Source organism: Falco biarmicus, chromosome 3 (genome assembly GCF_023638135.1).
Source record: "Falco biarmicus isolate bFalBia1 chromosome 3, bFalBia1.pri, whole genome shotgun sequence".
NCBI lineage: Eukaryota > Metazoa > Chordata > Aves > Falconiformes > Falconidae > Falco > Falco biarmicus.
Window position 1 is genome coordinate 99,800,233 of NC_079290.1, and position 14,711 is coordinate 99,814,943.

At 53.1% G+C, this 14,711-nt stretch overlaps 1 protein-coding gene across 3 annotated transcripts in view; it reads left to right on the plus strand.

Annotated features, from left to right (window-relative positions):
• The first annotated feature begins 7,372 nt into the window (after positions 1 to 7,372).
• The window catches only part of E2F3 (E2F transcription factor 3), a 43,969-nt gene continuing 36,630 nt past the window's right edge, over positions 7,373 to 14,711 (plus strand). For 2 of the 3 annotated variants that reach the window (XM_056332413.1, XM_056332414.1), the window contains exon 1: positions 7,373 to 7,980. In XM_056332413.1, the coding sequence (XP_056188388.1) occupies positions 7,669 to 7,980 (312 nt within the window). In that variant the 5' untranslated portion in view covers positions 7,373 to 7,668. Of the gene's footprint in view, positions 7,981 to 8,520; positions 8,665 to 14,711 lie in introns of those variants that run through there. The other variant, XM_056332415.1, reaches the window with a different exon arrangement.

Sequence of the window (14,711 nt, forward strand, 5' to 3'; positions counted from 1 at the left end):
AGCCCACTGAGGTCCATGGTGGAGCAGATCCCCACCTGCAGCCCATGGAGGATCCCACACCGGGGCAGGGGGTGCCCGAAGGAGCCGTGACCCACAGGCAGCCCACACTGGGCCAGCTCCTGGCAGGGACGGTGGCCCAGTGGGCAGAGGAGCCCAGGCTGGGGCAGGGCTGGGGACCCCGCAGGGACCCCCTGGGGCCGGCTGGGCCTGCGGGGCTGTGCCCTGTGGGGGACCCACGCTGGGGCAGGGGGGGAAGGGCTGCAGCCCTGGGAAGGACTCATCTTGGAGAAGGCCATGGAGAACTGTCTCCCATGGAGGGACCCCACGCTGGGGCAGGGGCAGCGTGAGGAGGAAGGAGCAGCAGCAACAACCTGTGGGGGACTGACCGCAGCCCCCAGCCCCAGCCCCCTGCGCTGCTCAAGGGGGAGGAGGTGAAGAAATTGGGAATTAAAGCCCAGGAAGAAGGGAGGGGTGGGGGAAGGTGTATTTCTGATGCGAATGGTAACAAATCAAACTGATTTCCCCAGTCGGGCCTGTTTAGCCCCCGCCGGTAACTGCTGGGCGATCTCCCTGCCCTCACCTCGACCCACCAGCCGCACGTTACCTTCCCCCTCCCCTGAGGGCTGAGGAGGGGGTGATCGGACAGCTTCGGTGGGCACCTGGTGTCCAGCCAGGGTCAACCCACCACAATAATCCCTGTTGATTTTATAAATGTCAACATGGTTAATGAATCTGTCCAGGTTTTAGGCATTTAATTCACAAGGGTTCATTTCTTTTAGTTGTTTAGTTGGACGTTTGTTTACAACTATGAGTTCCAACTAAAAGGGAAAAGGGTCTAATGACATAAACAGTGTTCAAAGGTTGTGGAATCGTATGAGATTATTTCTGGTGATGTCCCAGACAGCTAGTCCCCTGCACAAAGGCAGAATCTGCTGTTACTTTACTGCCAGCTTCACCTTATTTATTCTCAAATTGCTCTCCAGAAGAGATGCCTATGTATTATTCCCTGGGACGGTAGGCATGGCTATACTTAAGGTTATCCAACATTTCTCATCCTGAGACTCAGTTTTTCAGTCATCTGTTGCCTTCTAAAAGCTAAGTCATCAGGTCTGAAATTCCACAGAGATGATGGCCTCAGTCTGACTTTTTGGCCAGAACTATTAAACTGCTTGACAAACAAGACAAAGGAACACAAGCTGTCTTTAAGAAATCTGGCAGGCCTTTCTTTGAAGCAAAGCCTTGAAATTTGGTCAAGGCTAGCTCTGATTTTTCTGAAAATTATTTTCTTCTGATAAGTAAAACATGCTAAACATCACAGCTTACAATTGTTGAGCAGAGATCCACTAATATTTAGTAGCTGCTTCAGATGTCATCCTAAGGTGGCAATCATGAGTGGAGGGAGCAAGGCAAAAAGCAGGATCACAACCCAGGCTGAAAAAGATCAGACTTCAGCTTTTTCAGGTATCTTCCTAGGAGAATCCTGTGGGAGAATGTCCTGGAGAGAACAGGAGAGCAGAAGATCATTTGGTTTTCAGGAATGACCTCCTCCACGCTGAATATCAGTCCATCCCAGTGAGCTGGAACTCAAACAAAGGCAGAAAGAGGCTGGCACAGATGAATAAGGAGCTCCTGACAAAACTCAAAGGTAAGAAGGAAGCATGTAAGAGGTGGGAGCAGGGACAAGTGACCTGTCAATAATATGGAGATGCTGTCCAAGTGTGCATGGATGGGGTTAGGAAAGCCAAAGCCCACCTGAAGTTGAATCTGGAGAGGGATGTGAAAAGCAGGAAGAGCTTCTCTAGGTACATCAACAGCAAAAGGAAGGTGAGGGAAGATGTGGACCCACTGCTGAATGGGAAAAGGTTCTTGATGACAAAGGACATGGACATGGAAGAGGCTGCAGTACTAAATGCCTTCCTTGCCTCAGCCCTCACTGGCAGGGCTTGCCTTCAGGAATAGCAGGTTCCTGAGAGATCAGTGGGAAGATCTCAAGAAAGGAGGATTTACCCTAGGTAGAGGAGGATCAAGTTGGGGCACATTTAAACAAACTGTACATACACACATTGGGGGGAACTGGTGGGATGTACCCCTAGTGCTGAGGGAGCTGGCCAATGTCACTGGGAGGCCACTCTTGATAATCTGTGAGAGTTCACAGCGACGGGGAGAGGTTCCTAATGACTAGAAGAAAGCAAATATCAATCCTGTCTTCAAGAAGTGCAAGAAGGAGGCTTGGGGAACTACAGATCCAATCCAAAACATCAGCCCCACTTCAGTCCCTAAGAAAATGATGGAAAAAATTATCCTGGAAACCATTTCCAAGCACATGAAGGACAGGAAGGTCGTTGGGAGTGGTCAGCTTGGATTTATGAAGACAAAGATATGCTTGATCAACCTGATGGCCTTCTGCAGCGAGATCGACTGGTTCAGTGGGCAAGGGGAGAGCAGCAGATGATGTTATCTTGACTTCAGCAAGGCTTTCGACGGTGTCTCCTGTAACATCCTTGTAGACAAATGGATGAAATGTGGGTTGTGTTAAGTGGACAGTGTAGTGGGCTGAGAATTTGCTGAACTATGAGGCCCAGAGAGTTCTTATCAAGAGCACAAAATCCAGTTGGAGGCCAGTCATTAGTGGTGTCTGGTAGGGGTCAATACTGGGGCCCACAGTGTTTAACATCTTCTTCAATAACCTGGATGGTGGGATGTCACACTGTCAGTGACGGCAGGAAGCATGTATCCCACCGCTTTCAGTACTCCTCCCAGATGTTCATTTGCTCTCACGCAAGTTGTGTTCCAGATGTGTGATCAGGAGCACATAATCCCATCCCCTCGGATGCTTGTGAAGCCAAGCTCCAAAATTTGAGCAACTGAGTTCTTAAAGATTAAAAAGGTCCCTTTTAGGACTTCAAGGTGGTTTTTTGTACAATCTCAGTTCTGCCCCTTGCATGTATGCACGATGCAGTCTTTTGTTATGTGAATGTTATTCCCGCACAGTTTTTCATTCAGTATGACAGATGGGCAAGTCCCATGTAGGAAGTAGTTGTTCAGTATTTTCTGTCTTCATAATTATTTCATATGCAGGGCTATACGTTTATGTAGTCCATTACTATACTTTCTTAGAGACATTATTTTTTAACTTGGGAACTTTTTTGTAGTCTTTATTTTTACGCTGTTCAGAATCTTCTTCAGGGGAGAAGTTCACATTGGAATCCGGGTCTCCAGGGCAGCTTTTAGCCATTTTAGCATCAAGACAAGGCTCAATCTTTGTTGTCGCTTCCACTGCCTGCAATGACAGTTAGAATCCCAAAGAAAGCAATCCTTATTACATAGGTCCATCCATTTTCAGGGCAAACGCAGCCTTTTCCCTAAATGACACTGTCTGGGTAAAATGGCATGTCATCATACAGATAAAGACCATACTCACAAGGAAAGATAAATTGCAGTGGCACATCAGTCTTAATTATAGTATCTCCTAAGCCTTCAAGTTCCGCAGGGTATTTTCTCTGTGATAGATACCTGGATGACTGCATCCCAGCAGGCAGCAATTTTATTTTTATAGACCAACAGAGGTTCTTGGGCCTGCAATGAGCTTCCTTTACGTAGCTGTCTGTACACTTCTGACATACCTTTTACTTTCTGCTTTCTTTAGGTTCCTTCCATTAGCTCTGGCAAGTGAATTGCCCGTTAGATAGGTCCCGTTGCAAGCTGAAATACCTGCCACAGAACTGGGTTTAAAGAACAGAGAGAGCACCTCCCGCAGTGGTTTCTGCGTGAGTCAGCTGGTGGACAGCAAGGTGGGTTTCAGGTGGACCCCAATGCTTTTCTTTGAAGTTTCTCCACCAGCCTCACCACAGTCACAGCACAACTCCACTCCCAGGAGATGGGAACGTGCGACCTTCCTGATCTGGCGATATGCGATGCATCTCCTGGCCATCCCGTTCAGCTGGTGCACGTTTCTGGGACAAGCTTTTTACATCTGGTCACAGGGAAATGTTACCTGGTGGAGTTTCTTCCCCTGCTGGGGTAAGAATTTATTTTCTGTTCTTTTTCTGATATAAAAATAGATACTATCTTTCTGGATTTATTGCGGTTCAGTTCAAGTGTAACACGATTTTGTTTGCTTTTGAAAACTTTTAACCTTTCTTATGCATTAAGTCAGACCCTTTTCCTTCACAGTGAAAAACAACACACAAAGAAACAATGTAGGATTTACCTGTTAAAAGTTGTTTAGTTTTACTTTATGTCAGCCACTTGACTTATGCCCTTTACAGAGCCATGAGCTACTAGAGACTTAGATAATGACAGAACCAATGTAAAGAAGTCAGCTCCGAAGCGTACCATGCCTTAGCCTGTGCGCTGCCTCTTTCACTCCCTCTGTGTCTTGCTCCTGCTCCTGGGATCCTGGTTATTTCTGCTATACCTACACGGCTCTTTTTATACTTCAGTCTTTCTCCGTTCTTTCCCTTCAATGGCCTGCTCTAAGAACTCTCTGGTTTTGCTGTTGTCACTTTGCTATGTTTGTACCTTGTTTCTTTCTTTATTGCTTTTGTTATCACATAACAACATGGCCCATGGCTCTTTTCCTTATTTTGCAGGATCCTTGAGTATTTCCTTTCCCCCCCCCCCTTTTTTCTGTCTTTTTTTTTTTTTTAATACTCTTGTCTCTATCCACATTGTTTCCTGGGTGACTTTTTTCCTCTCCCCGCTTCCCTGAAAAGTCCCCGTTACTCCTTTCCCAGCTGCCTACAGTCACCATTCTTCCCTGTTATTTCCATTCCCTTTCCTCTAGGATATGCACAAGCAATGTAGTGTTACTTTTTCCACACATGGGGAAAAAAAATAAATATCTTTATTTTGAACTATAAGCAAGCTTACTGCCCACCTGACCCTGCATTTCTCTCTCTCTGGACTTCTCCCTCCCCCTTCACCTGCTTTCCTCCTTCCTCGGCGTCTGCCCTGCTTTGCCCCTCGAATGTGCCCCTGTAGCGAGGCAGCGAGTCCCGGCGTAGGACGCCCTCGCATCATGGGTAGTTAGCTGAGGGTGGCAAGGGAAAACCATAGAAGATGCTCAGGAAGAAGACTGAATTTTGCAGTGGGGAGAGATTTGTGTTTCTCTGGGTATCTGCTGCGGACGTGCCTCACCTGGCCAGTGAGGTGCTGCTCTGCCTGCCACAGCCAAGGCACACTGAGCACAGCTCTCAGCTGCCTCACGCTGTGCATGGCCGTGAAGTTGGGCGTTGCTGACTCTTTAAGAGCAGTCTGCAGTAGCAGAACTGCAGATCTAGATCAAATTTTAAATAACAGTAAGGTTCTGTAGAAGAAGGTGACATTTTTCAGGCAATCCCTGCTCCTGCCTGGCCTGGAAGGACCATAATGATGACTTGGAGAGGTCCTGGATGCTCAGTCCAGACTTCCATCCCACCTAAAAGAAGTCTTCCTCATCAGCTAAAACCCCTCCAGTATCCCTGGGTGGGCTGCTGCAGGGTTTCCTCACTTCAATATCTATTGATCCCCAATTCTCTAGATTAAAACTAATATTGCTTTAAAAGTCCATTACCTTCCCTACAGAGGAAAAGCAATCCCTTTTGTGTGTCAGACCACCACTGCCATGTCCTCTTGCCCAACAAAACAAAAGCCAGCCTTTGCAGTAGGACACATTTTTCTGACCACGTTTCATTGTGCTCGTGCTCCTCTGGATTCTCTCCAGGCTGTGTCCTCCCTAACATGCAGCGTGCAAAGCTCCATGCGGTAGCTTCCTCCAGGCCTCCTCAGTGCCAAATGGAGCAGAATTCCCTCCTTGCATGGAGAACATGCCCAGAACGGAAGATGACCTCGTTTTACGTGCAACAGCATCGCTCCATAGGCATCCGCCGTGCCTGAGCTGGGCTCCGACCCAGGGCACCTACGGGCAGGGTTGCAGGTGAAGAACTTGTTGGTGCACCTGCTAGTGGGGGGGGGGGCGGGAAAGTTCTCAAGGGAAAGGGTCCGAACCTGCCCAGTTCAGCAGCGTCAGCCCGGACGTGCCTGTGGGAGCACCGGTGGCAGGGGCTGCCTCTGTCGGGGGGGACAAACCTGGGAAAACTGGGCATGGCGAGTGAGTGCTGGACAGGGTGCAGGGGGGGCATTGTAGAAGTTAAAGGGACGTTTTATAAGTGAATGGGCCATTTTATAAGTGAAGGGGGAGTTTTATAAGTTAAGGGAGCATTTAATAAGTTAAAGGGGCATGTTATGAGTTGGGGGACATTTTATAAGTTAAAGGGACATTTCATAAGTTAAGGGGGCATGTTATATGTTAAGGGGACATTTAATAAGGGGGCATGTTATAAGTTAGGGGGGCCTTTTGTAAGTTAAGGGGCATTTCGTATGACAAGGGGGCATTTTATAAGTCAAGAGGGTGTTTTATAAGTGAATGGGCCATTTGATATGTCAAAGGGGCATGTTATAAGTTAAGGGGGCATTTTTTAATAAATATATGGGACTAAGTTAAGGGGGCATTTTATAATAATTAAATGGGACATTGAGTAAGTTAAGGGGGCATTTTGTAAGTCAAGAGGGCTATTTATAAGTTAAGGGGACGTTTAATAAGTTCGGGGGACATGTTGTGACTTAGGGGGACACATTCTAAGTCTGGGGGGCATTTCTTATGTCAAGGGGGCACCTCGCAGGTGGCGACACAACCCGGCAGCGGGGACAGCCGGAGGGCAGCGCTGCGCCGCTTTGCCTGCCGCAGGCCGTGCGGCCGGGAGCGGGGACGTGCCGCGGGGCGCGGGCTGCCTCGGGCAGAGCAGCCGGGCGCCTGGGGCCGGCCGGGGGCTCCGTGGGTGCCGGTGCGTGAGGAGGACGGGAGGCGCTCCCCCGGCTCCCGGAGCGGCCCCGCGGCCGGGCGGCTCCAAACGTCTCGCTGCGCCCCCCCGCCCCGCCGGGTGCCGCCCCGAGCTCGCCAGGGCGAGCGCCCCGTGGCCCCCCGCTAGTAGCAGCCAGGGGGCGGGGCCAGGCCCCGGGGGCGGGGCCAGGGGTGGGGCCGGGTCTCGGGGGCGGGGCCGGGGTGGCCCCTCCGGCCGGCACGTTGGGGCAGGCGCCGCCGCAGCTGTCACTGTCAGGGAGCCGGCGAACCGGGATCCCGGCCCGTCGGAGGGGGAATCCCCCAGCCTCGCCCCCGCAGCCAATCGGCGGGGCGGTATGCAAATTGAGGCGGCGGCGGGCCAGTGGGAAGGGAGGGGGGCGGGGAGGTGGCGGCCCGTTGGACCGCGGGGAGGGCGGCGGGGGCCAATGAGGCAGCGAGGCGGGCGGGGCGCGCCCCGGGGGAGGGGACATGCAAATTTGGTTTGAAAAGAGGGCGGGAAATCCGAGTTTCGCGGGAGGCCCTTGGCGCGTAACCCGTCTCCTTTCCCTTCATTCATTGTCAGCAGCAGCCGCTTCCTGGAGCCATTTTCCAGCCGGCCCCACACAGCGGGAGCGGCCCCGCTCCATCCGCCGCATCTGCCCGCCCCACCGCCTCCGTCCCCCCCCGGCGCCCCGCATCCTGCAGCCGGGGCCCCCCCGGCACCCGCAGCCCCCAGTATTTTGCGCGGGGCCTCGGCATCGAGGAGGAAAGGAGCTGGGAAGGCCGGGGGGGGGGAGGGACCGGGGGGAGGAGGAGACGCGGCTGCGGGGACAGACCCGGAGGGAAGGATGAGAAGGGGACTCCAGCCGCCGGCCCCGGCAGCGCCGCCGCCCGCACCGTCCACGGACTCCAGAGCAGCCCCCGCCGGCTTCCCGGCCCGCTTTGCCGCCGGCACCTTCATCCAGATCCGCAGCACCGGCGCGGCGGCGGGGACGCCCGGTGTTGTCTCCGCCGCCGCTTCCCAGGCTCCCGGTGCCTTTGCCCCGGCGGCGGATGGGGGCCAGCCCGCTGGCAGCTCGCTGTACTGCACCCCCCACGGACCCGCCGGCAGGACGGCGCTGCTGCAGCCCGCTCTCGGCGGAGGCGGAGGCCGCCCCCCGGTAATTTTTTTTTTCCCCCGTCCCCGCGGGAGGGTGAAGGGGACGGTGGGGGATAAGCGCCAGGCAGGCCCTCTCCCCGCCGCTGTCCGGGGGCGGGCGGGGTGCGGGTGCGTGGGGGGGTGGGTGGGCAGGGCAGGAAAGGCGGAGGCAGCGCTTTGTTGCAATAAAACTTTCCTGCCTCCTTCCCACCCACCCGGCTGCCGGGTCTTGTTTAAAAGGAGAAGAAAAAAAAAAGGGGGGGGGGGGGGAAAGGGGAAAACCAGGAAAAACAAAAGGGAATGAAAAAAGAGGAGAATAAAAAAGGGGGAAAGGAGGAGGAAAAGAAAAAAAAGGGGGAGGAAGAAAAAGGAAAAAAAAAAAGAGGGGTGGGATGAAGGGGGCGGGGGGCAGGTCCTCGCCGCACGGGGCGAGGAGTCCCGGGCCGGCCGGGAAGGGCGCCGCTGCCCCGGGGCGGGGGGCCGGGCCGTGCCGTGCCCCGCCGGTGTCTCCGCTTCACCCCCGGAGCCGCCGGTGACGTCTGGCACACGTGCGCGGAGGCCGCGGCTGTGACTGGGAGCCGGGGCGGGCGGGGAGGGGGACGCCGCTTCCTCCTCCTCCTCCTCCTCCTGCTGCCTCTGGCCTGGGACAGCCCGACCGCCGGCCGGCCGCCCCCGTCCCCGCCGCCCAGCCATGCCCCTGCAGCAGGTCAGTGACTCCTGGGGCGGCGGCGCGCACCCATCCCCCACCCCCTTCAAAATTTACGGCCCCTCTTTAAAATCTCACACCCCCCCCCAAAAAAAAATATTCCGCTTCCCCCCACCCCCCCCCCTCGTGCGTTTTCTTTGTCCTCGGTGTTTTCGGGTGCGCGCTCGGCTCTCGGGGAACCCACCGAGTTGGGGGGTGTGGGGCATCACGACCCCCGCCCGGCAGCATGGCATGGCTAAGCCGCCCCCCACCCCAGCGCACCCCTTCCCGGATAAAAGGGGTTTTAACCTCCGCACCCACCCCACCCCCTGCCCCCAGTCGGTGATGGTCCAGGTGTGGGATGCTGCTGGAATCCTGAAATAGTTTTGCAAGAGCTTGGGAGCAGCGGGTTGTGGCTTCGGCCGGGCTGGGAGACCCCGAGGGCAGATGGAGCGGGGGCCTCACAGGTACTGCCTGCTGAGGTGGGGGTGCAAGTTGCAAGGCTCCTCAAATCCCAGTCAAAAGTTTTGGTTTGGGTTGTTTGTTGTTTTTTTTTTTTTTTTAATAAGCATCTTTGCTGTAAAAGATAATTGATTATTATTTTTTTTCCCGGTGCTCTTGGTCTTCAGCGTACCCTAACGGTGCTTGGTGACAAGCAGGTTGGTTCAAGCCGTTTTGTAAATATTTGGCTGTCCTGCAGGATGGTTTCATTCCTAGAAGGTGGTGGTGAATGGGTACAAAGGAGTGTTTGCAACAGGATGATGCTGGGACAGTAATTCTACAGCCTCTTCTTGGCTTTGCGGGAGGAATGCTGTCATAGGGGGCTCCTAAAATTTCTTCTTAACAGGTGCTACAAGACCTTTAAATAATGAATTTAGTGAATTTTTTTTTTTTGGTATACTGTTCACTCCTCTAATAGGAGGAACTCCTGGCCATAAAAAACTAAGAAGATTCTTTCCACCTTAAAGGTTTTGAAGCAAGACAGGCACTTTTGGGCTTTGCCTGCAAAAAAAAAAAAGTCCCCTTGCAAGTCGTGAGTTTGTTGTATGCCCTCAGCCCCCACCTTTCCTTTAGGGAAGAGATGTGGGATGGGGGAGGAAGAGTGTGGTCAGGCCGGTGGTGTCCCTAGGCTGTGGCTGGCACCCTCCCAGGGCGATAAGGCACCTACGGCACGTGCCAGGAAAGGGGCTGCGCATCCTGCTCTGCCCCGACGGCGGTGCTGGGTGAGTGCCCCCCTCGGAGCCACCACACCGCTTGGCTCCAGACCTGTCATTTTGGGAAGTAAGGCTGAAGCACCCCAGTGCTCTGCCTGGGCTTTCTGCTCCGCAAGCTACTTGCCAGGGCTGGGGCGACATGGTACAGCCCTTTTGCAGTTCTCCAGCTCCTCCTTGGTTTTCCTCAAAACTCATTGAGGATTTTCCAGGGCTGGGAGGCAAGGGTATTTTCCTGGTTGGCTCCTGGCTGAGGTTTTTTGTGAAACCGATCTCAGACTGGTGAGAGGAGTGAGAAAATGCTGGGTAGCTGAGGCAGCAAGCTTGGGCAAGTGGCACTGATAGAAAATTGAACACTTGATCAGTTGAATTGCAAGTAGCACATGGAGTTTGAGAACCCCAGCAAGACCCTGCAATGCAAAAGACTATAGGGAGAAGTCTAAAATTTGGCCGGCACCTCTGCGTTGGTTAGGGTTATGGAAATACTCTGGCTTTGCAGATATAACTGCACTGGCAACCCATGCATCGCTTCCAAACATAAACCAGGGTAAGATGGGAGAGGAGGCGGTACCCGGCACCGTTTGGGCTGTGCGGGGAGGTGTTTGCCTGTACCAGCAAATGAAAATGTTTTGTTTGCCAAAGTAAGCTGCTTCCCCCCCTCTTCCCCCAAGCCCTGGGAATTCGTTTGTTACTTTTATCTATGGTTGTGTTAAGTGTAACAGTGCTGGAAAAGCCTTGAAAAGTGGCCTAGCCCGTAATAACAGGTGGCTCCAGCCCCAGAGTGCTGAGAGTTTACACACTCCTCCCTCTCCCAGGCAGGTACCTGGATGCAGCCTGGAACCTGTTCCTTCCTCCGTCACTGCCCTGGCTCCATCACTGCCTGTCATGCTGGCTGCTGCGGCCGAAGGCTGCTAACTGGGCTGTGGTACCCCGGTGAGCCCAGGCTCTGGGGGGCTGTGACCTAGCCTGGCCACCCTTTCAACTCCAGGAGCTCTTTCACCATTCCTGTGGAGTTAATAAAAAGTGTTACTGGGTAGATCTGAACCCCTGCCATGGCTTAAACACCAGTGGTAATTAAGAATTAACCCTTGCAGAGCGCAACGGTTGGCTTGTGCTCCTGGGGAAGGAAAGCCTCCAGAGATGGGGTGGGTGGTCCTGCGTGCTCCCCCGTGCCCTGCCGAGGGCTGGTGCCACTTCCCCTCTTCCCTTCTGCAACCTCAGGCTTCCCAGGATGGAAAAAATTAACCCTGAGCAAAATAAATACATTTTTTTTCTGCTGGGCAGGCAGCTTGAATCGGCTAATGGAAGGTCTGGGATGTGCCAGGGACCATGAAGGGAAGGCAGTGGCCGGGGAGAGGGCGCAGGGGCAGGGACACCGTGCCCTTTTGGTGGCGGTGGGCTGCAAATCAGCTCAGCTCCTTATAAAAACATGGGTGAAATTAATGTCTGACGAGGTACCCCAACAGTGTTCTTGCTGGTGTTGCCTTCTCCCATGGTGTGAGAAAGTCACTACCTCTTGGAAATCCCACTACTTAAAACTGGGGCTGCTAGAAAAGCCAGCTGCTCAAAATGTTTCTAATTCAAATAGTGGAGACTTTCTTACTGTCCTTGGGTTATAAAGATAAGCCTTTAAGAAGAGGGCCATTTTCTTAGCCATGAGAAAATGCTTAAATGGAGACACCACCCACATGTTAAGTCCTTTTTAAAAGGGGCTAAATCCTCTTAACAACAATATCTTTAGAGAACTCCTGTGGCCTTTAGATGACATGAGCTGTGGAGAGGCTGGTTCGGCATACTTCAGAAAGGGGCGGGAGGATTTACATTTCCAAACTGAATACTTAGCACCTCTCTCATTTTTTTTCTGGTGGTTTAGAAAGCACCTCTTCCTCCCTCCTTCTCAGCAAGTCACAGCTGGAAAGGGGGGGGGGGGGGAAATGGTGCAAGGCACGATCTTTCTCCTAGGTGTTAGGTGAAGGAGCAGGCCAAAGAGGACGTAAATTCTGAATGAGGATTTGAGGTATGGGAGAAAAACCTTAGAAGTCGCATAAAGGAAGCGGGCAGTTAGCAAGGAGCTTTTCCTTGTTTTGCAGGAATTAAAAAGTTTGCGAAGACACGGGTGTCTTCATAGTGGGACCCATTTTTGTGTTTTTCTGCCTGATAGTTTGTATTACTAGAAGTGAGCACTAGTGTGAGCCCGGGGCCTTTGCTTTTTGAATAGCTGTTTTAAGGAGTTTCTTTGGTTTAAAACCATCTCTTCCAGCAACAGGCTGCTTCTGAGCCCAAGGAGGTACCACATGGTCCTTTGGCACAGCTGCCTGAGGAAAGTTCAAAGAGGTATAAATCCTGATCGCCCTACCCGTGCCAACAAGCATCGAGTGGGGAGCAGGCATCCGAAGGGAAGCAGGCAGGGATAGCCTGGAGCTTGCTGCGCCTGCTGACAGCCTCGCTACCCACGCGCAGAGCCCAGCACAGAGTCTGCACCCCGACTGCCGAAGTACAGCAGCCCCATGATGAGAAGGGCTTCTGGCAGGTGTCCATGAGCAGCTGAGCCGCTCAAAAGCTCTACTGTTACTGGAGGGAGCAGGCTTGCTTCTCCCTCGCCCTTTCCTCTGCAGCATCTCCTTTGCCCTGCCCCTGGCCGGGCAGCTCTTCCACCTCGGTGCTTGGGGAGCACCCACGCGCGCAGTGGCTGCTTTCCACTGCTTTAACAAGGGGAAACCGCTGGGCTTGGTGAGCATTAGGTCTGGCGGGCGGTAGGTAGTGGGTATAGGGGGCCAAGGTGGGCTGAGCGAGGTGAAGGAAGGACACAGGAGGTTTCCCACATGGTGGTGTTGAGGCATTCAATCGGTTCCCCGAGCCTCGGTCTTCTAAGGTTGGTCATGCCTGTTCTCACCACGAAGGCATCTTCTCGGTGCCACCAGCCTGCTTGCCGACGGCTGGGTATGGGTCACGTCACAGCCCGTTTATTCTTCTGTAGAGGCTGCTTCAACTGATTGAGCAATTAAAGGCATTTTTCTTTCCTCTCACTTTATCTCAAGTATGTCTGTGCTGCTTTGTTAATTTCTACAGTGAGCTCATTTAAGTTTGTGCAAGCATTAAAAAAAAAAAGGCAAAAAAAACTTTAAACTTGGGAACAGCTGTATTTTGCAAGATGAGGGGTCCTCCTGCTGCTCCTCTGAGTATGCCCGTGGCAGGCGTTTGAGGAAGGAACACGAGAAGAGGGCTTGCACAGACAGCCCGTCTGCTTGCTTCGAGAGCGCTTTCTTGGGCAGGGGTTACAAGGACTTTTGTAGCCACCAAGGGCCTGTGGTTTTTGTCTAATCCCTCTTTGAATCTGGTTGTAGTTCTGACCTTACGTAGCAACGAGTTCTAGCTATGATTTTGCTGTCTTGTGTGGAAGAAAAAAATTTTATTTTTCTGCTTTTTTTCCCTTTCAGTTTTGAACTTGCTGTCTGGTCTTAGGGCATGATCTGAGATATTGTGGTAGGGGAGAATGATTTGCTCATACGTTTCTCTACACAGTTTATGATGCTTTATCTTCCGTCCTCAGTTGTCCTCTCTGAGCTGGAGGGTACTAGGCTATTTCATTTCTGCAGAAGTGAAAGCCATTAACCTTAAAGGTGTCCTTTTATAAAAGAACTGCATGGGTGTGTAAACAAACACGTCTGTTCGTTGTGAGTTTTCACTTGTGAAGCTTTTGGACACTGGCAGCTTTGAAGGATGATGTGAGGACATGGCCGCCCCACTTTGCAGATCTAGGGGGACCTTGAGACCCTCTCGGACCAGCTTGTTTCACAAGCCCTTGCCTGGCCCAGGGGGCAGTGGGAGATGTGGAGCGGGGGGGCTGAGTGTGCCCCACAGCTCTGGGGATGCCTCATCAGAAAGCCTGGGCTGCAAAAAGCAAAACGCGGCAGCAGCATTCTTTGGAGACCCCCTGCCCTGGGCGGGGCGGTGGGTCTGGTGTGGCTGTGGGAGGGGACCCCAGGCCACCCCTCCTATCCAGAGCACCTGGGAGGGCAACTGGGTGACAAACGACAACATGAGGCTTTTCTTTGTAGTGGCAAGGATGACATCTCTGAAACCTTCTGGCGTTGCTTCCGAAGGTGGGCGTGGGGCTGTGGGCCACAGCGCTGGTGGTGGGGTTGGAGGTGCAGCGGGCTGGGAGGGGACTCGGGCTCATGCAGGAGCTGCCTGCTAGGGCTGGGCTGGTGACCATGACTTGGGTGCAGCTGAGCTGCTTGCACCGATGGTGGTACCGGGCATCCCGCCCTACCCAGAGCAGGGCTTCAGCAGATGGAAAGCTCTTAGTGTAACTAAATCTCCAGGTTTTACAGTCTCTGCAAATAATCTCATTTACAGCTGGCAGCACCCAGTGTGTATATATGGTGGCAACTCTCATCCTTACCAGTGACTAAGCTGGACTTCAGGCTTTTGTTTTGGCTGGCAGAGTTAATGGCTTCCTGCATTACTTTTCCAGAGCGGAATTGGGTTTGTGGCCGTGGGGAGCAGAAAGCCCCTCCGCGTGGCCAGGGCAGTGGTGGGAGGGGGCTGCTGGTGCCCACGGGATGCGGCTGCTCGGGCGCTTGAGGTGCTGCTGCTGCTTTGGACTTGGTTTCAATTTCAGTTCTGTTGGAAGACAGACTTGGCAAAATTGCCCAATTTATCACATCTTTAAAAGGGAACTATTTCACTTCTGTTTTCCTCAAGTAAGCTGGTCCAAAACCACACTTGGAAGTGCTATGGCTGGCATGGGTGTCTCCAGGTCTGCTTGGATGGCGCTGCGATGTGCTGCATCTTGTGGGGTTCTTAATGCCTTGTGGGCTCAACGTGAGCCCGGTGTGAGCTGTGGGAAATCTT